The sequence below is a fragment of the Anser brachyrhynchus genome (assembly GCF_964034855.1).
Source record: "Anser brachyrhynchus genome assembly, chromosome: 3".
NCBI lineage: Eukaryota > Metazoa > Chordata > Aves > Anseriformes > Anatidae > Anser > Anser brachyrhynchus.
This window is the reverse complement of record NC_137696.1, coordinates 115,916,250-115,940,397: the sequence shown is the minus strand read 5'-3', so window position 1 is coordinate 115,940,397 and position 24,148 is coordinate 115,916,250. Positions and strand designations below refer to the sequence as shown.

Below are 24,148 nucleotides of genomic sequence, written 5' to 3'. Positions count from 1 at the left end.
TTATCTGTGCTGAAAGGTCACCTGGAGGTATTTTTAACAATATGCAAAGGTGGTTCCTGAAAGGCAGTGAAGATAAAACGAGAGCATTGTTATACTAGTGAAAAGCTTATTGAGAGAAAAAAGTCTCAGAGTGCAACAGAGGAAGGCTGTGGAAAATGTCAGCTCATTTGGGATGGGAAGTACAAAAGAACAGAATGTTAAGTGGATTTTGGACCCGTCTATTTGGCTGCAATGTCCTCGCTGCTCAGTGAAATGAGACATAGAGGGGACCCCCCAAAGTGTCCTAATTGTTTTTCATTCATTTGTCACTGAATATGTTGCTCTGGACTCATGGTTATGTAGCATCGTTTGTCTTCCCTCACACCCACTGTGGTCTCTTCTGATCCTTGAGACAGTTTTGTTCCCTGAACTCCTGATGTCCCCATTTTAAGGGAAAAACATAGGTAACTGATGGCCCACAATCCTTCCAATGATCACTGGGACGGCCTGTGAGTCACCAGAGTGCTGCCAGGCCACTCCCTCTCTTGCACATCCAATTAGTTGCTCTAGCTTTTTATGTACCTTAATGAATAATCTTAACAGTGCTGGTCAAGCTCTTCAGTACAGCATTGTTCCTACTGGCATGTTTATGGTGAGCCAGGAGGAATTTGTTTTGCATGCGAGCGCCAAATGCTGGTGTCTGCTGCCGTGCAAGCTCATCCTCTGGAGATGTACATAAAAGAATAAAAGAAGTTATGAAGTCAGATACAGAGATAAAGTTGTTCGTCGCTCTCAGTGCTACATCTAGTATTTCTATAGACTGATCATTTAGCAGTCACTGGGCACATCTCAGTGTTCAGGCTCACTATACAGTTACAGTGCTTTCCCCTTGCTGTTCTTCTATTCACTAGAGAACACAGAGAAAAGATGGTAATGAAAGACAATTTCAGCACTTCAGTCCTAAAACAAATATACAGGAGGCAGGTGGATGACATGCCAGAATAGTCTAATCATTTGAAACCTAATTTGTCCTGCAGTTTCTTTAAATATACCAATTCCCTACAATAATTACATTTTCTGCCATATTTTGTACTTGCATATGCTTCGTTTAACTCATATGCTTAGTGAAGCATATTGTTTCAATTAAGCCCCAGCAAGGTTTGGAAACAAGAGAGGAAGAAGGCCCAAGGGACTTGATATCTACGAAACATAGCAGTGATGCAGTCTGTGCTTCCTCCAGAAAATCCTTGGACGTTCCCAATAATCCACACACTAACAGTAAGTGATGGGCTTTGTACATCTCATGAATTTTGATTTCAGAATAATGCATAACCTGAAAAGAGTTCAGAAATGCATTTTTAAGTGAATATGCTAAATGTTTCTCCTTTAGCTGTATGTCTTACTTCTTACAGAGGCTCTGTAATACTTTTTTTCTATGACAAATACCTTCCTGCTCCTATCGGAGCTAATGAGAAAAACTGTCTTAAATTTAGTGGGAGTCATTTTTGCACAGCACTCGTAGAAGTGAAATGGAAGCAAATGCATGTGTCAGAGCCCACTAAAACATTCAGAGCCCTCCCAATGACTTTGTAGTATCCTTGTAAGTAGGTGGCCGTTGTAAAACACATCTAGGAATCACAAAGCAGCCTGCTTCAGGTGGAAAGCAAACAGTTCCCGGGGCCATGACTCTGCAGTGGAAGTTTGTGCAATGTCCCCTGTTTGTATGGCAGATGTACCCGGGAAAAAGGAGAGGAGGAAGAGGAAGAAGATGAAAGAGACTTGAGGGAGCTGTGTAACTGCCAGAGAGACAACCAAATGGGGGCAGGCATGCTGATGAGCTGCAAGAATTCTCCTTTCTGTGATGCTGCGCTGAGCCCAAAGTCAAGAGAGGATCTAGAAGACTTCCCAGCGAGGGGAAGAGGAGAACAGGAACAGTGAGCAACAGAGTGTGAGTGTGTGAGAGAAAGGAGAGAAGGAGCACACTGTGCTCCGGAGGTGGTGTTGAAACAGAATGGGTGTTAATAACAAATTGCTGCCCTTGATTAAAAAATGTTGAATGGGTTCTGACCGGTGGCATTAAGACCTTTCAGTTTTTCACTGTCACATTGTTTGTCAACTTGTAATGTTTTATACCATTGTAGGACTGGTTGGGACATGGCCAACCGTGATTGCAACTTGAGTTCCATGGAGGATCCACCAGCTAGTCTGGTCTCCCCTGGCATTTTTGCAGATGTGCTCACCAACAGGCTAGTAATGTACAGAAGAAAGCATTGTTCAGAGACAAAAGGAGAATAATATAGATCATTCTCAAACCTCCCAAATATTTTAAATCCTTGTTGGCTGCTACAGTCAGACTTTTATGCTTTTCACCCCATGTCAGGCTAGGTTGCTCCACAAGGGAAAATTTCTCAAGGAGGTTTTAAACTTACTTAGAAAGACATTATAAACCCTTTTGTCTTCCCAGTTTTTGTGGTGGGCTGAAGTGTAAAGCCTGTATGTCCAAAGCATGTTGCATTTGTACTTATAGTAGACTGAAGTGACTTTTTGAAATATTTTTTCTAATCTGATGTCTGGAAGTTTTTAGCATTTTGTTATTTGAATATTCTAATATAAACAAAATTTGTGAATGAAACTTTTAGAAATGTCATTTAGTATTTACCGAAGAGCGTGCACTTTTTATTGTCAGAGGGTTTATGGCATGGTGGAGGGAATGTGTTACAAGCGAGTGCTGTGGTTTGTGCGTAGCGCCAAGGTGATGCCACTGAGAGCTGAAGCCCTTTATCTCTGCAGAGCTGCAGCTCTGGCAAGAGCAGCGAGGGTTCTTCAGGCTGTCCCAAGACTGTGCCTCACCCTGACCCATCTTAGAAGTGCTGCCTCGAAGGATGAGGTAATGATTGTCAAATCTCCACCTGCACTGGACTTCGTGCCTTTGGAGGTTGTGTGGGAAGGTGATAGTTACTAATGCATGTTAAACTGCGCTTCGTCATAGGCATTGGGCTGATGACACTCATTTCACATAGGACACTGAGTAACCGTGCATTTTATTGGCTTTAAACTGCTACAGCAGCACTCCCGTTTGCATTACCGAGCTAGAGGAGAGCTCTGTGCTTCTGCCATCCCAGCCATCCAGACCCTGAGGCCGGCTTGTCTGAGCTTTACCCACAGCTCAGACTTTTTACCCCATGGTCTTCATCTTTTGCACAGATAGCAGAGCAGCTGTTTCCTTCAGAAAAGCAATTAATCACAGCAATGTATTTGTGCTTGGAATTATAAGTAAAAGGACAGTTCTTTTCTGCTGTGATTTTTCTGGGGGCAGCTAGCTGTACAGTGTGCCCTGAAGTTTAGCAAAACAGGCTTGTTTCAGAGAGGTGAGGGATAATCTTAACTGATGCCACTTAGCAGCTCACTGTCTAAAATCTGCCCATCTTGATGTTTGTATATCAGTGTAGGAGAAATATAGGCAATTTATGAATGTACGAATGGACCAAATAGCTTTTATGTGGAAAGTAACTGTTCTGGAGCAAATGCATAACAAGAAAAAGCATGGCCTCACTGGAGAAACAAGTACAGCAAGTTCAAGGATTTAGAAGATGTGTTAATGAGTATGTAGGTAATGAGTAAAGTTCTAACTCTGAGGCCAGTGGAAAACATTCATTGACCTACTTGGAGCCAGGATGTTGCCCAAGGTCTTTGTTTAGCATTGAAGATAACCTCTGCCATCAAAAAAATCAAAAGAAGATTAATGAAGGAGATAAAGAGAAACTTACAATATTGGTAGGCTCCCATTTCTTCTGCTTTTTTCTCTATATCTGTTTGCAAGCTTTTTGATGCCAGTGTAATCATGTTTTATTTCAACATGTTATAGTATTTCAAGTGTTCATTGATTTTGTAATAAAAAATTCAAAACTTTTGCCCAAAGCACGGCACTCATGAGCAGTTTTATTTAATTACTTTGTATGTGTACAAGTAAGAGCAAGCGTTTTTCGCTAAAAACATTTTATTTCGAGCTTCTAAGGAGATACAGTAAATGGTTTTTAAGAGATTTCCTTCATCTCAATCACGTTTGTGTTTACAAAAACCTCTTAACTTTCTTCTGTTGTTGGAATAAAAGAACATTCAAATCCTGTAACACTTGACGAGCTGACTGTGATTCTGATGACAAGAAGCAGCAAATTATATTACCCAGTTTTTCTGTCAAACTCATCAGTACCGCTCTTACTGACATCAGCAGTATTGGCAATGCTTATTTTACTTCTGGCTCCACTGTTTCACAGATGGGAAGACATCACTGTCATACAGAAGGGCTCAGTAGTTTACATCAGCACATTATTTAGTACTACATTCTAACATAGAAAACAGCTCAGCAAAGAAAAGACACCCCTACAACTAGATATTGTTGATCGTAGGCTTTCCTAAATAATTGCAAAGCTGTACTGAGGATAAATCTGGTGGCAACGTACTGTTTGTGCTATTCGTCTGCTGTACCAGTACCCTTGCTGCAAGGAGTAGAAAGGGTATCACGTTTGGTTAACGTGTCTGGAGCCTTCCTCTGCTGCATCCCCCAGTACTGCTGCTACATGGGCTCCCAAGGATGGCCTAGAGATCTGAAGAAAGTGTGCTGAGAGTGGTTCCTCAGTGAGAGGACTGAGTTTAAAACAAAACAAAACAAAACAAAAAAACACAAAGCATTCAGCAGCTGCTAACTTCCATTCTTTCACTTCCTTGTCCTCGGGGGCTGCAGAACCATCACTCAGTTTAACAAATAGCCTTTGCAGATGGCCAGTGCCTTTGAAAAGCAGACATTTGAGTCCCTTATGAAATTCCCTTTCCTTTCATCACTGCGTGCTCGGGCTACTGCCTGTTTTCTGTGCTTTTAAGACATCTCTCGCCTTCTCTTCTGTGTTATCGTACTGCTCTGATCATCAGCCTGCTATGCTGCTGCTGGCACTGGGAGTGTTAAATGAATGTGGTCGGTACTCCCATTTTTGTAGGCTCTGTCTGATCGTTACTAGCTAGAGACTGGCATCAGTCCTCAGACAGGAGATCCAACATCCCTCTAACAAGTTCCAGCATCGGTTGTGCTGCAGCTGGATGCTTTTATCCTCCAGATAACTTCTCTTAGAGGGGTAAATCTAGAGTATCTTCCTTGGTGGTTCATTAACCCAGTGTATTACAATTGCCAGTTCGTGGGCCAGGTCCAGCTGCCTTTTCCCTGAGTGATTTACCAGGTGCTAGAGTGGCACACGCTGCAGTAACAGCCAAATACACCCTGCACCCGCGGCTGGAAATCCAGCCTCTGGGGCAGCCACAGCATGGGAAGCGGGGTGAAGTGTGGCTGGGAGAGTATCTGTGATCTGGTTAGGAGCAATTAATTGTTACAGCAGCAGCTGCAAATGATGAAATACACTGCTTTAAGTTTCAACTTTCTCTTAAAATCAGTCTGCTCTATTTTTGTAATGATGCTTTTTCTTGTGGGAAGCCTTTTGAAGATGGAAGGTTGGCTGTGTCCCTAATGATAGGGCCATAGCAGTAACTGCCAGGTCCATGAGACAGAATCTCAAGCATTAGGATCTAGTTGATGCCATAACCGATGAACTCCTGACCTACAAAGCTGTGTTTACTCACAGGCAGGCTGCAGATGCAGATTCTGAAGCTTTGCTTCATACTCAAACCATGGTGTTACAAAGTCAGGGTTATGTAGAGCAACCACAGAGAGAAATTTGGCCTACTGCTCCATAATTATCTGTAATTGATAATTGTAGTTATCTGTAATTATCAAGGTTCCACCCAATCCACACATCAGAGGCACAGCTGACACATCTGCACGAGCTGAGTATCAGGTAGACACGCTAATTGCTCAGAAGAAAATAATTTATTTGCTTTTTATTAGCTGTGCCTACAACAAAGGCCTGCTGCATAATTCCGAAATAGCTGACTGCTGGTGAGGAGAGAGGGTTTTTTAAGTTGTGGGCCACAAAGGTTAGACAAGGGAAATCTTGTCCTTCTTCCGTAATAGTACTGACCCAGACCCAGGGGTCCTTCCAAGGCAAATTGGATTTCCATGTGTGTGCCATCCCTGACGTTCTGCTCTGCAGATGTTCTGATCTGTGAAGGAAGCGTCCCCCCTTACTGAAGGACACTAGTGCATTGGGCTCAGAAATAAACTCCCTGCATCTTCTCAGGAAAACATCACTGTAACAAGAACTGACCCCTCTAATGTCCCATTAAGAAACCATTAAATATTTGGTAAACTTCGTTTTATGTCAAACTTTGATTTCTGTACGCTTGCGCTGTCTTCCTTTGGCAGTGGTTCTGAGTGCTCTAAGCTACAGAGACGAATGACAAATGACTTTATCAAGCACTTCTGACTGCATCATCTGCCTGCCACTGTGCTCCTTCTGGAACTCCTTTCCAATGTCCCAGACTGCAAACTGATTCGAAAAGCCAATGTTTAAAGAAATAACAAATCACCAGAAGGTAACTCTTCCTACTTCCCTGAGCAGGCAGCATTCGGATTCCCAGGCTATTCTCTAAATCCTGCCAAAATTTATGGAGAGGCACCTCTGGACTTGGGGCTGGAAGGGGGAGACTGCCAGCAAGTAAAGGACATTTCCCATCTCCAGAGGAAGCCAGCACTCACTTTTAGATACGTGAAATTACTGAGATTCTGAACTTGCAAGTACCATTTTAGATTGAGGAAAATGCTGTGTTATTTTTAGACGTTTTTATTGCTCCTCAGCTGTACGATGTAAATGAACTATGGCTCTTCTAGGTTAGCAGACTTTGATTCTGTAAATGAATATGAGAATTTTTCTTCAGTGTTTGATACTGAGAAAACCTGAGAGTACAACAAGTAACCCAGTAACAGACTCTTGTGTTAATAAAAGTTTTACATCTTGCTGTCATGTTTTAGCTGCTTTTCTAACCCTGACTTTCTTATCCATCTGTTACATGTTAAAAGTTTGTAACTGAGTTAAATTGACTCTTGCTGATAAAACATAATTCATATTGTTAACAGCAATCAACCAGAACAAAAAGTAGAGATGATTGGAACATTACATTAGGGATCCCAAAGTGACGTTGATTAATTCAATAAACAAAAGTGAAATCCAGTAACCAAAAATCTCATTGTGATACATTCTTATCTCTTTTATAATCAATCACTGAATCTTTGGATTGGCTTGTATTCTTCTAGCAGAATCCGTCTTGGAGAAAAACAGTGGGAAAATTTGTTAATGCTGACTTCAGGATATCTAGGATTTCACCGTGTGAGTTACCAATACGAAAGCCTTCCTCCTGACTAATTTGTTTTTTTATTTATTTATTTTTTCCCCATTGATATGTTAAGGCTCTGCTTTTACTCCAATACATTCTCATCCTTTTTAAAGAAGCAAAAAGCCAATCCATGCTCTCAGCCCAGGTATTTTCACATCTTCTGCACTAGTTCTATCGATTTTTCTAAATTCTGTCGAAGGGATCCATTGTTTTATACTGCAGCATCTACATAAAGATGTTAGTTATGTTAGTATAACCAAGTCTCAGAAGCACCTTTCCTGTTTTTTTGTTTTGTTTTGTTTTGTTTTTTTGTTTTGTTTTCTTTCTTTTTTTTTGACAAGGTAGAGTAGCAAACACAAACACAGAGTCAAGATATGGAAAAAAAAAAAAGTTAGGCTGTTACTGCCCTTGTAATGAAGCGCCTTCCTCCTTTGGGGAACAAAGACTTACAACATGTCCTTCACTGCAACGTTTTTCCTTGGTAAAGAAGCCACTGGAAAAGAGATTTGCTTGATGTACCTATCACCTTCACCAGCCGTTGTGTTATTGGTGACATCACCTCATCTCACTGTTCCTCAGTTTCCCCAACCCCAAGTAGCACAATATGTTCATTATAAGGAGATATGAACAATGTCCATGGAGGCTACATAATTATCAGATCATGGTCTGCAGGTTTTCCCTCACACAAACATTAACCGAAAATGTTGAAGCAGAATAGCACGACATCTTTCATAAGCAACTTGACAATAATCCAGTAATTCAGTGCATGCAGATGAAAAATAATGATTACAACATAACTCTAAACTAACATCTTTTAGCCAGGGATAGACTGAAGAATGGAACAGAAGGGAGAAACCTTGGATTCACAAAGATCTGCATGAAACAGTCTTAGTGATCTTTTGGCAGCTTACAGATGTTGGATTTACTTTTCTGAAGAAGCTGAATCACAAAGATTGAAGGAGAATGAAACCTGGCGTCTCATTTACATGATCCTAGCTATACTGCTATGTTTTTATATGATTTTTAATATGATTATATCCAAATACATATACCTATGAATATGATTATTCAAAAATAATACTTTACATTTAGTAAAACATCGCCATGCATTCTCAAGATAGAAGTTAAAATCTCCTGTCTAGACACAGATTTTGAAACACCTTACTAGTCTGGCTAATGAGCCATGCTGTGATCTCAAAACTCCTTCCCTCCATACCTGCTGAGAGAGAAGGAGTGTCACACTGGTAAAGGAATCAGAATCCTTTCGCAGCGGCTTCTGACTAGCTAGCACGTGTAATGCTTTTTGCTCTTACCGTTGTGGAAGTGGATAATTTGCTCCCACAATGTCACGGTCTTTTTGCTAATTAGGAAGAAAAATTTATCATGAATTCCTTCTGTCTCTCTGAGTTTTGCTCTGGCTGCCATGGCTGTAAGCTGAGCCTTCAGAATTATTAATACATTTAGCCTCACAAATCCTCTCTGAACTAGCAAAAGAAGAGAATTAAGGCTCAAAGAGAAGGAAGCGTCTTGCCTGAGGTCATCTGGGCTGCCTGTGGCATGGAAGAACGAGTATCTTTCACAGAGAGTAGGACTAAAGTCATTAACCTATCCTCTCTTCCTCCATTTACAGAAAATAATGCAATCATTATCATTCTCAAAATAGTCTTTTAATCTTTTTTTTTTTTTTGGAGGGGAAGAGATATTAGATATTTTTTGCCCACTCAATAGTTCTACATCAGTCTATCCAGCTGTGGAAAACTGCTTTGTGATGTTAAATGACATTCACATTATTCTTTTCAGTATCTTTGTTGTCTGCAGGGTATAACAAGCAGTGAAGCTCATGGGAATAGCATCAGTTTTTATTCCAAGCCTGGCTGACAAAGATATGAACTTAATTAAGATTTCTTTCATCTCATGAAAATAGCCCTGAAGATCCGAGCCTGACATGAGAGCTGCCAGTGATACTGGTGAAGGCAAAGTGTCCATCTGGAAAATCCTTGTTCAAGAACTTGCCCTCACAAACCGTAACACCTCTTTAAACTGAGAATGGGATCTTGGTGCTTCCGAGTGAATGTCCTAACCCAAGCAAGAAACTACTGCTTTCTCTTGTGACTCACTCTAGTCCCGTGATTTCGTCTTTCATGCAGGGAGAGACCGACAGGAAGCAAAGTCTCTCTCAGCTCTGCAGCAACGATGTGATCAGTTCAGACGTGAATGCTGCAGAAATAGTAGGCTTAGGCTTCCCAACATGCCATCTGTGAGGAGAATGATTTTTTAAATGACTGATTCCAACAAAATGCACATTCTTTTTATATTTATTTACATATGTACATGTTTATTGATTAAAATTAGTCCGGTTTTGTTACATTAAATCAGTCTGTTGATTACGAAGCATCTGTGCACAGGCAACATTAGGAGCACTAACGAAACAAACAATAGCTTGTAATAGGACCATTAGAGCAGTCTTAGCAGCACTTACAATATGTTTATTCAAAAATGAAATATGCCCTCAGGAAGAAAAACACCAATTATGGAACACAGGGGATTTAAAATAAAAAGGTCAGTTTTAAAGCCTTTAAGTAAATCATTTCAAACGACTCAGCAACAGTTCATGTTTAAAAATAGACTAAGTAGCTAAAACAATAACATGCGTTAATTGTAGGACCTGGAATATATCAATAGGACAAGTACAGTCACCCTCGTTACCTTCTCATTGTTCAGAGTGAAAAAAACTGTATTAATACTGGCAGATAACATACATCTTGGTATATACACATACAGCAAATATTTATGTTCTATGAGTGTCTCAAATCAGTTGTATGCTGCCAAGAAGGAAATACTCGCAGCTGCACCAGGGTTAAAATAAACTGTGTGCGTATCTGTATCAACAGTGCAAGGCTGCAAAACCCACTGATGTCACTGGGTCAGGGGAAGTTTATGGGTCCCCCTCTGCATGTGAACAGGAGCTTTTGCTCCTAAATGCAGGAGCAGCCTCTTACCGCACGTACAGAGGCAGCACCCAGATTTATACACATTATTTCTAATTAACACGTGTGTCTGGTAGCACCTGCAATTTTCAGTGAGACTAATGAAGTATTATTGGAACAGGCTGCCCAGGGAGGTGGTGGAGTCACCGTCCCTGGGGGTGTTCAAAGGAAGGTTGGACGTGGTGCTTAGGGACATGGTTTAGTGGGTGACATTGGTGGTAGGGGGATGGCTGGACCACTTGATCTTGGAGGGCTTTTCCAACCTTTATGGTTCTGTGATTAATATTATACGCTCAGGAACAGGGACTTTGACTCAAAAAAAAAGAAAAAAAAAGAGTAAAGCATCTCTGTGAACTAACACGTGCCTCTTCTGTTTACACCCTGATCCCATACCCTCTTAGCACGTAATGCACAACATCAGTGATTTAATCCGAGGATTTCGTGCAAAAAAAAAAAAAATAACAAAAAAAGGTTTAAGCGAATTAAACGCGCTACAACTCTGGCTGAATTTCAGGGGAAACTGAGGAACCCGCCCCGTACCACGGCCAGCCTGGGCGCTGAGGTGAGCCCAGGGGGCGGGGGGTCCCGCCCCAAAATGGCGGCCGGGGGGCGCCCGACCCGCCCCAAAATGGCGGACGAGGGGTGTGGGGGGGCGGCGCACACCGTGCTTCAGGTAAGCCCCGCCCCGCCCCTCCGCAGGTGAACGCCAGGGCGCCGCACCCTGTGCACGCCGATTGGCCCAACGCGCCGCCAATCTCCCGTCGCCGAGGCAACGCGTATGCCCTCCCGCAGGCCCCGCCCCCCGCGCCCCCTCTGCCTACTCGTGATTGGCCGGAGCGGCGGTGACGCGCGAGCGGGGGTTTTCCGGCCCCCAGCTGAGGGGAAGCGCCCGGCCAGAGCGAGCGGCGGCGGCGGCGGCGGGCCCGGTAGGCGGGAGGGAGGCCGGCGGTGTCGCTGCCACCATGACGTTCAAGCGGAGCCGGGACCGCTTCTACAGCACCCGCTGCTGCGGCTGCTGCCATGTGCGGACCGGCACCATCATCCTGGGCACCTGGTACATGGTGAGAGGCTGCGCCCGGCGCGGGGGGCAGCGGCGGAGCGAGCGCGCATGCGCGGCGCTTCGGGTCCGGGGTGGGTGGGGGGGGTGTGAGGAGGGGGCAGCGCGCATGCGCACTTGGGGGGGGGGGGCTCCTGAGGGGTGGGGGGCACTGAGAGGGGGGTGTTGGGCCTCCTCAGGGCTCGGCGAGTGGCTGGGGAAAGGAAAGGGAAGCAGAGCCCTGGGGCGTCATGCTTGGGTTCCTGGTGCTGGTCCTGGCTCCTGTCCCCTTCCTGAGGCTGGGGGGGTAGCGTCTTGACGCGTTTCAGGCAGTGCTGAGGGTGTCCTTGGCAGGAGAGCTGATAAAGTGCTGTGGGAGGCTGGAATGTGGGGCATGTGGGGAGGAAAGCGATAAGAAACGTCCTTCCTGACCTGAATGTAACCCCTGAGAGGGAGGTGAGGGTCTTAAGCAAGCCGGTACCGAGGCCGTCCCGAGCACCTTGGTGGCAAAGGGGAGCTCTCTGTCGTCCAGCACGGCTGTTGGGGAGCTATAGAAACAGGTCTGTTTTTTCCAAAACACTTCCTGTTTTCTGACTCTTTTTTTACTGAGAGAGCCCGTCTATTAAAGACGGTTTTGAGCTAGAGTGAAATAAAAATGTGAAAGCAGTAACATTGAGTTAAGACGTGGACCGAGCAAGTTCCCCTTTATTGAAATCCTTTAGTCATCTTTCCTTCCTGTTACCCCCATGGGTGGTAAAAATGTGAGGATGATTTAAACATGTTGCATCTTAGCTTTTCTATTCTCCAAAACTGTAACCAAAGCCTGTATTTTCTTTTACCCTTCTCCAGATAGTAAAAATAGCGAATGTTGCATTTTTATGCCTTGGTGCGGAGGAACCATGCACAGAAACTGCTGTTACAGTAGGAGAAATAAGTGAGGATTTACTTTTAGAGAGATTATGGTCTCTCTTCAGCAAGTACTGAGAGATTAACTCTTTAATTTTTACCTCTTTTTTTCTGCCCCTCTCTCAGTTCTTCCAGTGATAGAAAGTGGTTCTGGGAAGTGATAAAATGCCAGGAGAAAGCAATGTAAGAAAAGTCACGGCAGGGTGTGAAAAGTATAACAAAACTCAAGGAAAGGGATATCTTAATATTTTTGAGTAAAAAATTAAGTTTGAAAAACTGGAAAGCTGACCTAGTGTTGATTAATTTCTGTCTTACATGAGCTAATATTAGAACTTAGTCCTTTGCTGTATTGAATATCTGGCTTATTCTGGAATCCTGTAAAACCTGGGGAATTAGATCCCTGTGCTGATTGAAGGAGATCAACTGTATGCTTCTGGTACATCAAGGAAAAGCAGAAATCCTTAACAGTCAGGAGACGCTCGTGCTTGTCATGAAACAAACGCACCTTGCTGCGTTCCCCACTTTCGTTTCCTGTTAGCAGGATCATGTGGAAACCCAGGAACTTGGAAGGGCATGGCTGTGCTTTCTGTCGCAACAGGCCCTTACTTGGAGCTTTTATCCTGTTCTTCTGGGATGTCAGCTGGGAAAAGGTGACAGACACCTGTCTGCCACCTGTTAGCTGTCTGAGCTGAAAGAAGGTTCCATTTCCTAAGTGGTCTTGTCCTGCCTGTTGCTTTAAATCAAAACAATTATAATTTATCCCTTTTGAAGGCTGACTACAATTCAGACGGTGAAAATAAAACTAATGTTTCTGCTGATAAACTTTTCCTAAATAAATGAAATGGGTTGTGGTGTGTCAGTTTGTTCAGACATGTTAATTAGCAAACCATATATGCATATTGTTTATCACAAGCTAGCATCTGAAAGACTGAAATTAATGTTTCTAAGTCAATTTAATAATCTAGACCTGTAAATTATGGTGGCAAGAGGGTAATAACATTTTTCATTTTTGAGGGAGGTAGTCCTTTGTGGAGGAGAATACTTAGCTCCACAACAGTTCCGTGTTAGTGAAGATCTTGGCCAGCCTGTATTTACTGAATACACTGTTCTCGTGCTCTGCAGTCCTGAAGGAATTTGATACCAAGCATAAAATGGAGTCTTGTAGCAATCTACTCCAGATGTTTCAGTAAGATAAGGGTTCTGGCCATTATACATGTGCGTTATTCTTATGTAACTGTTCCTTTAGGCATTTTCCTGTTCTTTGCTTATGTGTATACTTCTAAATCTTGCATCAGTTGAACTTAGCTCCTCATTAAAAGTTCTGTATCACCATCTTTTCTGTGTACTTCTGAGAGTCTAGAGAGAACAACAGCGTTATCTTCACAGTCTGTAGGTGCTCTGTGATTAAACTCCCTCTTTTAAGTCTTTTAAGCATGCTTCCGTCCTCTTCTGCCACTGTTTCTGATAAGTAGATAAACTAAGCGAAAAAATGGGTTCAGAGTGTTCCTAGAGGACTCATACTTGAGTTTCAGGGCTGGTATAGTTTGGTTTACCCTGTAACGCTCGCTGCTGGCCTGTGTAGGAAGGAAAAGAAACCTCCTATTCCCAGCTTCGTAATTGCAAACATGTGGCTTTGAAGTTTTCTTCCTGTAAACTTTCTTATTAGGCACAGTGCTTTCCAGAAACCGGAAACGTGAACACATTGGCAAAATCAGATCAGAGTTCAATAAACAGTCTTAAAAGTACGAGCATTGTTTTGGAGGGAGTGGCTGTTGCGTTCTGGCAGCAAACTTCAGGGATGGAATCAAAGTGATGCAATTGCTACTGGTTACGGGGAGGGTCAGGATGATCTCTGGAGACGTTTGTTCACTGAACAAAACTTCCAAAAGAAAAGAAATATAACTGGTTTCTATCAGATCCTGACAGTGCTAGAAGCTCTGGAATACTCTGTTTTCAGTATACCAGCAAGAAAAACAAAACAAAGCCACCTTGGTTTGTTTCTTCAAGACTGCATTTAAAGAAAAATACTGGGAAAGTGTAGTTGTTGCAAGGCTCAACTACATTTTCTTGCAACCCTTCTTGTTTATAGAAGCAGATTGTCAGTAGGAATTCTTGTTTCTGTACAAGACTTTTAGGCATTTCCACTTTTAGGGTGCTTGGAGAAACTCTGGCTTCATGTTCAGGCCTCCAGAGATAGGAAGCACTTGCATGATTAGCCATATATATATATATTCACTATGGAGATAAGAGCTTGCTAATTGCTCTTCATAGTTCTGTAGTCTTTTGAGTTCTGATCGTATGGAGAGCTAGTATTTCTGTTACTTGTTTGTTGACTTTTTACTTCAATACCAGCTACTGTATTTTTTTTTATGTTGATATAAGCTATACCAAACTTCTGTTGAGCTCAGTTATCCTGGTTTTAAAAGCAAAATACACTTCTCCAACTGCTCAGTGTAGTACTCGCTACAAAACTAAATTCATTTTTTTTACCTTAATAGACACCATCTTTTGATTAAGAATTTGAACTCTTTTTCTTTTTTTTTTTTTGGACTTTCTAACTAAAAAGCCTAGCAAGGGGGGCTGCTGGGATTTCTGAGGTGTCACCTCCAAATGGTGTGCCATCCATTGAGGGCTGGCTTGTCAGGGCTGTTGGCTTACTTTTTTTTTTAATTTATTGACATTTAGATTGCTCTCAGGCTTATCTGTGTTATGTGTGTTTTCAGACCACATTTTCTGTTCTGTGCAGACTGCTTGTGAACGTTTATCTTATTCACAGTGAGTAAATTCAGTTAAAAACTGTGAAGATGCTTTGCAATCCAAACCATGCTCTTGCAGTTGTTCGTGCTGACTGCAGAGTTGAAACAAGGCTTGTGGTCTTGCTGTTATCAAGCTTCTGTGAAAGAGGAATGGTTGCAGTTAAATACAAGCTTTGGCTTCTTGCTTGAAAGCACTGCTAATTTGGAGTTGTCAGTACCTCCTAATTGCGATCCATATGTTGTACGTGATGAATTGCTCAGCGCTGTGATATGATTCACAAAGAGCAGCGATGGCGTCCTGGAAGCCTCGGGGCGTTAATTGGCAGAGGTGTTTGTTTGTTTCAAGTTAGGATCAATGAGACAGTAAAAATACTATTCGCATAGGCTGGATTTCAAATGACTCTAATTTTGTATTTTTCCTTGCACACCATTTCCGGATGAGAAAACAAAGCTTTGATGCTCTGAACTGTGCTCGTTAACTAGTGAAATTACTAAGAATTATGTATGCTAAATTGGGACTGTGGGTAGGATGAAAATAAAAACCAGTGACAGTCGTAGGATGACAGAGACACGATTCTAAGGCACTGAAGCTTACAATTGTAAAGATAGAGCTAGCAGCTCAAGCTCCTGAACTGTTTCACTATTTAAGTTAAAATGGTGACTGCGTATAATTGAATTGGCAATAACTGAACAAGTCTGTTTGTGTTTTACAAAGTAGAAATTCATGTTTCAACAGCCAGATAGATACCTGGACCTCGACATAAGCTTCTTAAAATAAGTAGAGACAAAAGTAATTTTCCAAAGTATAGGTTGATACCTCTGATTCATTCGCAGGGAGGAGGAAATAAAAAGCTTGAAAAGGCATTGAAAGCCAGAGTGGAGAAGCAGGAAACGAGTGGTGAGAGATCATATTCTCTACCTTTGAACAATGGTGAAACAAAATAAGATTTAAGCAAAGGGCAGGTGAGCAGCTTTACAGTTTGCCCTGTGGGAAGTGACTTGTGAGGGGAAAAATAAGTGTACTTCAAGACCGAAGGTATTAGTGGCTAAATGTGATTATTTACTGCTGGCTGTACTAGTCACAATATTTGGCCTTCCACGGCACAAAATTGAGGATACAAGTAGCTGGAGCTTCTAATAAGTTTGTCTAATACATGATGACATGGTGCTATTTCTACAAAGCTGTCAGCTTTCAATGAAGGGTTCTTTCTGGAGAAAGTGTAAGTAAACTTATCTCTAGGATATCTCAAACTTAAAAAGGACAAGGGGGAACAATAACGAAACTAGTGTGAACTGCGAGTCTTAAAAGCTCAAACTCCTTTTAAAAAAAAACTCCTTTAAAACATTCAAAAACTATTTTACTTAAAACTTCAGTAGCTGTGCATAGAGTTGCCACTGTTAGTATTGTAGACCCCTGGAACCATGGCAGTAGAAGAAGAAATGTCTGGCAAATGTTCTTACGTCATGAGAAACTGCAAACCAGTTTGTGGTGGTTTGGTGTTTTTGTTGTTTTTTTTTTTTTCCCCTTGGAGCCTAATTGTAAAAGATCCTGCTGGTGGTGGTGACTGTGCTGAATACTGATTGGAGAAATGACTGTGGCTTGAAAATACCATTGTGAAGGTTTTTTTTTTTATTATTATTATGAAACCTTTTTCTTTGGCCTGTCTCTCCAGATACTAGTAACAGAAACTATGCCCCTGTAAGTCCTGAATAGGCTCTAAATGCTGTGAAGGCAATTTTCCAGAGGTTTCAGCAGCTTTTGATTCTTTGAGCTCTTACTGTTACTGAAAGCATTTCTGGTATGTACCAAAATGGAGAAACAGAAATAGTCTTCAACAGCAGGGTAAGAAAAGGGACTGGTGTGCATGTAGCCAGTGCAGGATGCTTACGGATTTTGGAGTTCTGTCTCTGTGTGAAATTTCTTTAATTTTGCTTAGGCAGTCTGAGGAGGTTTTAATAAATGATCTAGGCTATTAAATCTAATATGGGGGAGAAACAGGAAGCAAGCTACGGCTGAGGATTCGAGCTGTAACCTAAGTTTTCTCTCACGGTCGGTATTTACTGCGTTGTGTTTGCACTTCCCCTTGCACTGCTTGCCCTGAAGAGTAGGGTGCAGTACCTTAGTTGTGCATTAAATCAACTCCGCCTTTCAGATTGTTGGAGGAAGCAGAAACTCTTTGCAAATGTGCCTAGTTCGTCATTGTACCTTTTCCTTCCTGCTTCTTTTAACTGTTCCCAGTTTCCAGTCCACATGGCTGTGTATTGATCGTTGCAGTATCAGCTCATGGCACTTGAATCCCTACAAACCCTATCTGTCCTCTTCATTTGCAGCTTTACTTCATGACGATTCATTAAAACTAGCATCCGTGTAGTGCATTTTTTTGGTAGGGTTTTAACTAAATCAGCTTGAAACTTAATCTTAAATGGTTCTGTTGTCTGCCCCCCTCCCCCTCCCACCAATCAAAGAGCTTACTTCTAATTGAAATGAAAGATCTAATACTGTCCTTAAAACAATCATAGCTGTTGCTGTGTGAAGAACTTCTAGGTAACTGTGATCTTTCTCAGGTGGTGAATTTGCTGATGGGCATCTTGCTGACTGTGGAAGTGACTCATCCGAACATAGTGCCAACTGTTGATATCCAGTATGAAGTCATCGGGAACTACTATGCTTCCGAGAGAATGGCTGGTAGGTGCATGGCTCGTTTGTCCTATTAAAAAACAAACTGTGCAGTATCATAGTGTGTGCCTTTACCATAGCTGTAATATATGCATGCAGCTTTTTATTATGGCTTTCTTGTTTTCTGAATGTTTTTCCAATTATTACTGAGTTCTACTATGAATATGAAAGAAACTTAGTGCAATATTACTTTTACCTCGTATTATTAAGCATCTTGAATGATAAGATTGCTAAAAATTTCTTGGCCTTCATCAACACTCAGTGTTAGTACATGTGGAACATCAACAATTTGCACTATCTACGAACATTTACTATTCCTGCTGGGTCAATAAAACCAAAAATAGAGCTTATTTTTCAGAAGTGTCTGGGTTTTATAAGTGGTTGTCACAGATCTGAGGAAAGAGCTTTACAGCTGTTGTGTGTAAGCCTACTAAGAGAAAAGCTTGCCATCTTTCTGAGTGGAAAAATTAGAATGCCAAGTACTTGAAGTACTTTGCATTACGAGCAAAATTAAACTTCCTGGTGTATTGTTACAGATGAAGTGTATGATGTCTACAAGTGTAGCTGCTGTCAAACCCTTGTCTTTAATGACCAAGGTTTATAAATGTAGTATATGATGTGTAATCTTGTGTACTTTCCTCTTTTTTAATGTGGTTTTTGCTTGTTTTTAAGCGTGCAGCAATACGATGAGTGGTACTTCTAATACGTCTAGTCTCCTGTTAAATTATACTAAAACTTAGCAAGGGTTGGAGTGAAGATGCACAGCACAGGTCTGGATTTTGAGAGTTCCAGTTTACGATCTTCGTTCCTCATTCATGATCTGACTTGAGGAACTGTCACTTCTGTAACTGTGACTCATGTTCGTTTGTAATGAAATGAGGGGACAGGGACCAAATCCTTCATAAAGCTAACATTAAGTAAAATCACAACAGATATTTGTAAAAAATGTTGTATGTTCTGTAGTGAATATTGAAATATGTAGTAGCCTTAAGCTTATATGATGCTTCTGAAGGTGCTTTCAGTACTTTTTAGTGTAAAATGGCTGTTCCCTTTTCCTTGACGTAGACTCCTGTTCCCCATGTTCTGATATGGGCTAAAAGTTTTTGTGTGTATGGAGGGACTTCATTCATACTCACAATTAAAATCGTATTGTGTGGGTTTTCTTCTGAGAATCTGTCACTACTGGTATGACACTTGTTGGTTATTCACGAGTACTTCAGGATCTCTGATCGAGGCGATGCCTCGACACAGGAGGGCCTCCTTGATGCCATCTGTGTATGTAGACCGTGTAATGAATTAGGCATGCAAATGTTTCTGTAGTGTAATTTTCAGATCGGTTGCAGATCAACTCTTTCAAGCATGTGAACCACAAGAGTTTGGCTTCAGCTTCATTAAAAAACATGAGCTTACAGCATCTATAGACTCACAAGCTGGTTTTTTTTTCTGTGCTTAAAAATGTAAAGTGTGCCTGCTGTAGGAGAGTGAGTATAATCTAACTTGTGGAAAGCAGCTGTGCTTCTGTCATCAGTGACCCTGATGCTCGAGGGGAATCTTTATCATTCAATTTTCATGAGTGTCCTGGATTCTGCTAGCACTTGGCTTCTTTTCAGCTGCTTTTTCTTGTAAATAGTGGGATACCTTCCACCCAGTGATTTCCTATTTTCCTTGCTGGTACTTAAGGAGCAGTGCTGTTCCCACTGCCAATGACCAAATTATATAATCAAACCGTTTTAAAGTAGAAAGGTTGATAGTGTGCTGACTTCACTTAAAATTCTTTCCAATTGTAAAATTAATCACCCACATACTTTCAACACTGACATATACTGCAAATAAGCATCATTATGTTGCATTACAGTCGAACTTTCTCAGGCTTCTAATTGATGTGTGTGAGCTTTATTCAGGCTTTCGATTAAGGCAGAGATTTTTTTTCTGAATGCCTGCTGGTTTTCTTGAACCAGCTCTTTTTCCTTCAGTAGAAGACAGAGTTACTCAAACCCACAGCTTCCATTTTGCACAGGGGAAACAGTTGAGTGAGAACAGATCATAATAATGGATAAAACTTGTGTGCTTGTCAGCTGCAGTGTGGTAACTTTAGGAAATGACTGATACTTAATTTTGTGCATTTTTTTGATGCAGAAAATGCCTGCGTTCTATTTGCCATCTCCCTCCTCATGTTCACAATCAGTGCAATGATGGTGTACGGTGCAATTGCTGTAAGTATACTTATAGTCTATGGTTTTTAACTTGCTACTTCAGTTTAACTAAATACTTCATAAGCAGCTTTTTTCTTTTTTTTTTTTTAGCATCGTGTAGGCTGGCTGATCCCATTCTTCTGTTACCAGCTCTTTGACTTTGTGCTCAGTTGTCTGGTTGCAATCAGTTCTCTAACCTACTTGCCCAGAATCAAGGATTACCTGGATCAGTTGGTAAGTACTTGTTCAGCTCGTGCTAGCATTTACATTTGAAATTAAACTTTAGTTTGATGAGTGCTATAAGAGCTGTATTCATCCTCCTGTCCCTAAAAGAGGAGCTCGGACTGCAGCAGCCGTAGAAGATACCTTCTGGGATGGTTGTGAGAATGAGAGCTTATCAGAGATGGAAGGAGCAAAGGTGGTGGTGTTCCCTAAATGGAAAGTTAGGGAGAGGAGAGAAATAGTTGTGAAGGGAGATGTTGGTTTAATCTGCCCGTAGTTAATTTACACTTGGCACAAGTGTGATATGATGTATGGTCTGCAACGTGTTGGGGTGGAATCGGGTTCCTTTTCACATCCTATATGGCTCTTGTTTTGCAGCAAGGCCTTCTGATGAGACTGCAATGGAGTAGTCATTAGTGCTGCCTATTTTTGTTTTGTTTCCTAACTGTTAGGAGACTCAGTGGGTAGAATGTACCAGCAGTTTGCTTGGATCACAAACTCTTTCTGGCTGGTGTTTAGATCTGTGCAAGTAGATGCTTAAAAACTCTTCTGAAAACAAAACAGAAAAAATGGCTTGATGCTGGGGAGAGGCTTTGTTATTGTGGTGAGGGAATGAGAAGAGTCTGAAATTTGCAGAAACTTTTTGGTGTGTTTTGGCTCCTTGTGAAGTTTAGGGGCAAATTTTTTGCTTTCTAATTTGCATGTGTGCATGTAACTGGTTGGACTGATAAGAAGTAAAGAGTTGTCAGGTGGGGGGCCAAATGTGCTGCAGCTGTTAAAAAGGGAATTTCATGGCTGTTTGTATTAGCATGAGATTGAGGAAATGACTTGTAGTGTAGAAGTTACAAGGCTTCCTTACAGGTAGCCCTTTTCTGTAGTCATCTGTTTTTGCAGGACAGAGGCAGGATGAATAGTGTGATTCGTGGGAGGATTAAGAAAAGAAGCTACAGAAAAACTGAACTTTTCATTGTTTCTGGAAGAGTTGTTTACACAAGGCCTCAATTCACTTGGTGTGAAGTTTGGGTGTCTTTCATATTTGTCAATGTACGCTGTTCATACTCATATTCTCCCTTTCTCTCCCCCCACCCTATTTGTTTCCACTAGCCGGATTTCCCTTACAAAGATGACCTTCTTTCACTGGATTCCAGCTGTCTCTTGTTTATTGTTCTGGTATTCTTTGCTTTATTTATCATTCTAAAGGTAAGTTACAATTTAACTGTGCCCATTTTATGAGTTGCTATATTAAGATGCTATCAACATACGTGAATGTATTGAATTAAGAACTTCTTTGAGCAGAATTGCTAGGATATTTAATTAAAATATGATTTCACTCATACAGGTGTCTTGAACTAGCTTGTATGTTGTGTGCAGCTCTACTCTTTCTGAGTAGAGAGTAGAAATACACAAAGACTTCAAATACCACCTTTTTGCATGTGTGGAGTTACTTATATTTATAAATAAGCTTGTAGTGAAACAGAACTGAGTTATTGCATACAAGGTTTCTAAACAAAACTTTAAAAATCTCTTACTGTGCCTAATAAACCAGTGCACATGCTTTGGGAGGGAGATGATGGAAGGAGGAAATAGTAATTAATTCAGAGCTGCACTGTCCTTCTATAGAAGGGTGATATTACCAGTTACTACCTTTTTTGAAGATCTAAATATAGATTAATTCATTTGCATTACAAAAAAATGATATGCAGGCAAAACATATTAGTTAAACAAATGAGTTCGTGGTACACATCGGCCATGACAATATTCTTTTATTGCATTTAGATTAAATTTCAAGAAAAAGAACACAAGTCATGAAAAAGAATGTTTTCTCCCAGAGGAGTGTCTGAGAGGAGGAAGGCAGTGGAAGCCTAACATAGTAGATAATATTTTTATATTTATTGGGACCTTAATTTGGTACCTTATATATTAACTAGGTACTAATTTGCTGGTGAAAACTACATAGAGTGATACTATACAGATTAATAGCAATAAAAATAATCACGCTCTATTAGATGGTACGTCCTTGTAGAGCAGCTAACATTAACCCAACGTTTGGGCTGCTCTGCTCTGCTGTCTTGGCACCTCAGGCTGTGTTCTCTCCTTCGCACAGCGCGTAGGACAAATAACAATGCTAATTTAGGGATGAGTGGGATTGTGCCATTGGCCCATCCTCCTGCAAGCAAGTTTGGACTGAGATCCGCAGAAACATAAGCCAATTAGGGATTAATTTGACTAGCTGTGCTGAGGCACACAGATTAATTGGATGGATCTGTGAATTCTTTTGCTGAAACGTGTGGGGTTCATCCTCTCTGAGTCACTATGATAGCAAGACTGAACAGCAACAATATACATGTGACTAAATCTGTTAATAAGCAACCATCCCTTGGATATATATTGACTTAGTTGATTTATGCTCCTTTTTTGTCATCAAAATGTAATCCAGTATCTAATTTCTGAATCGGCTAATGTATGTGAGGTTTTTAAGAAGAGAAATCTCTTTTCTTTCAGGCGTATCTAATCAACTGTGTATGGAACTGTTATAAATACATCAGCAACAGAAATTTGCCGGAGATAGCTGTGTACCCTGCATTTGAAGCTCCTCCACAGGTAAAACCTTTTTGAGGTGAAAGGAACCAGAAACATTTAATTCTGGAGTAGAAAAACGCAGTATTCATGGATGTTTACACATCTGGTCCAGTTTTCTAAACTAAGACTGGAAAGATTAACGTCAGCTGCTTTGACTTCGTTAAGATAGATTGAGTTACCTTATAATTCATAAAATAGGAGTTTTTATAGAGAGACGTCTTAGAGTGTTTTGTAACAGAGGGAAGCTTTCTGATTGCATGCATCAAAACCTTCCTTGCTGTCTTGCAAAACCAAGAGAGAGGGGTAGAATTAATGACCTAGGGTTAGCTTCAGTGAAGCAGTAAACTGTGTGCCTTTCACTTCCTCAGTAGCTTACTAGAAGTATCAGTAAGTTCTTAAAAATATTTGCCTGCAACAGAGAATTAAATTGCTGATGTGGTATGCATGTTTTTATTATGCTTTTTTCCTCAACCTTCGGCATTAATCACTTCAAAATGTCTTCTCTCCAGTATGTTCTGCCAACCTATGAAATGGCAGTGAAGATGCCTGAGAAGGAACCTCCACCTCCCTACATACCTGCCTGAAGCAACTTTTATGTTAATTAACATCTGTACCAGCTTCTTGGGGGTTTTGTCTTTTAATCTTGCAAAACTGCTTAAGTAATAGAAATATTCAGGGCTTTAGGAGCAAACTGTTCTGTTTAAAATGTTTGATATAAACTTACTAAGCAAAACATCTGGGAGTGATTTTGTTTGCTTTAATTTTTGTTCTCCTTAATGCTCTTAAACATTTTATTGCCTGAGGGCTTTATACTGCAAGAACTTATTCGTGTGACTAACTTGTGGCTTTTAATATCAACTGAGCCAATATATGATTAAAGTTAGCTACAAATATAAGTGTCTGCAGGATCGTGCCCTTAATTTATATTAATTTTTTTGTAAAGTAGTTCATAAAGACAATCTGATTGTGCAGCAAAATGACAGTTTGCCTTTATCCAGTTTTTGGAGGGGGAGGGGTTTGAATGTGGTATATACGTGAATTTTTTTACTTTGCACTTTTCTCATATGTTATCTTACCTTCCTGTGTTGTTTTTTTGTTTATCCCATGTCCTGAAACATAGTATTTTCAGGAAGAAGCGAGGTTGGCACAGGAGTTGTATTACAATGTGCTGTGAGTGCAAGAAAAATAAATAGAAATGTAGATGATGGTTGCATGCTTCTAATCTTATATGTATTTTCTTCTTTGTGATAAATGATACTTAAATAAATCTTTTACGAAATGTTTACCAGTAGCCTCGACTGGCCTGCCTTTTTTCCTGTTTAAAAAAACTTATCTGCAGTACACTGAAGCACTTAAAATAATCCCATATATATACAGCTTAGTGAACCCTGATTTCCTATGGGGTTGTTTGGTGGTTGATCCGTGTTCTCCAGTAGAAGTCCTCCTTTAGGTGGAGAACATGGATTCCCTTCAGTGTACAAGCTTATTTTGCAGCTTTTGTTGCAGTTTAAGTACTGTCTTCTACTTCTTTGATTGCT

At 41.0% G+C, this 24,148-nt stretch overlaps 2 protein-coding genes across 3 annotated transcripts in view; both read left to right on the top strand.

The window, feature by feature from the left end:
• The window catches only part of LOC308192298 (uncharacterized protein), a 37,528-nt gene extending 26,946 nt beyond the window's left edge, over positions 1–10,582 (top strand). For both annotated transcript variants that reach the window (XM_080585714.1, XM_080585715.1), the window contains 2 exons: positions 1,128–1,257; positions 1,710–10,582. In XM_080585714.1, the coding sequence (XP_080441840.1) occupies positions 1,128–1,257; positions 1,710–1,762 (183 nt within the window). In that variant the 3' untranslated portion in view covers positions 1,763–10,582. The remainder of the gene's footprint in view (positions 1–1,127; positions 1,258–1,709) is intronic.
• A 487-nt stretch (positions 10,583–11,069) lies between these two features.
• Positions 11,070–23,901, top strand: LAPTM4A (lysosomal protein transmembrane 4 alpha). Its single transcript, XM_080585716.1, has 7 exons — positions 11,070–11,302; positions 17,505–17,625; positions 19,753–19,829; positions 19,920–20,042; positions 21,135–21,230; positions 22,533–22,631; positions 23,120–23,901. Exons 1-7 carry the CDS (start codon positions 11,204–11,206, stop codon positions 23,192–23,194), a joined length of 690 nt encoding a protein of 229 aa, XP_080441842.1. The 5' UTR covers positions 11,070–11,203; the 3' UTR covers positions 23,195–23,901.
• The last annotated feature ends 247 nt before the right edge of the window (positions 23,902–24,148 follow it).

Excerpts from the sequence above, each read along its gene's own strand:
- LAPTM4A (XM_080585716.1), top strand. The coding sequence starts at position 11,204 with ATGACGTTCAAGCGGAGCCGGGACCGCTTCTACAGCACCCGCTGCTGC. Across the intron at positions 11,303-17,504 it reads TCCTGGGCACCTGGTACATG|GTGGTGAATTTGCTGATGGG; the intron begins GTGAGAGGCTGC and ends GATCTTTCTCAG. Across the intron at positions 20,043-21,134 it reads AGGATTACCTGGATCAGTTG|CCGGATTTCCCTTACAAAGA; the intron begins GTAAGTACTTGT and ends TGTTTCCACTAG.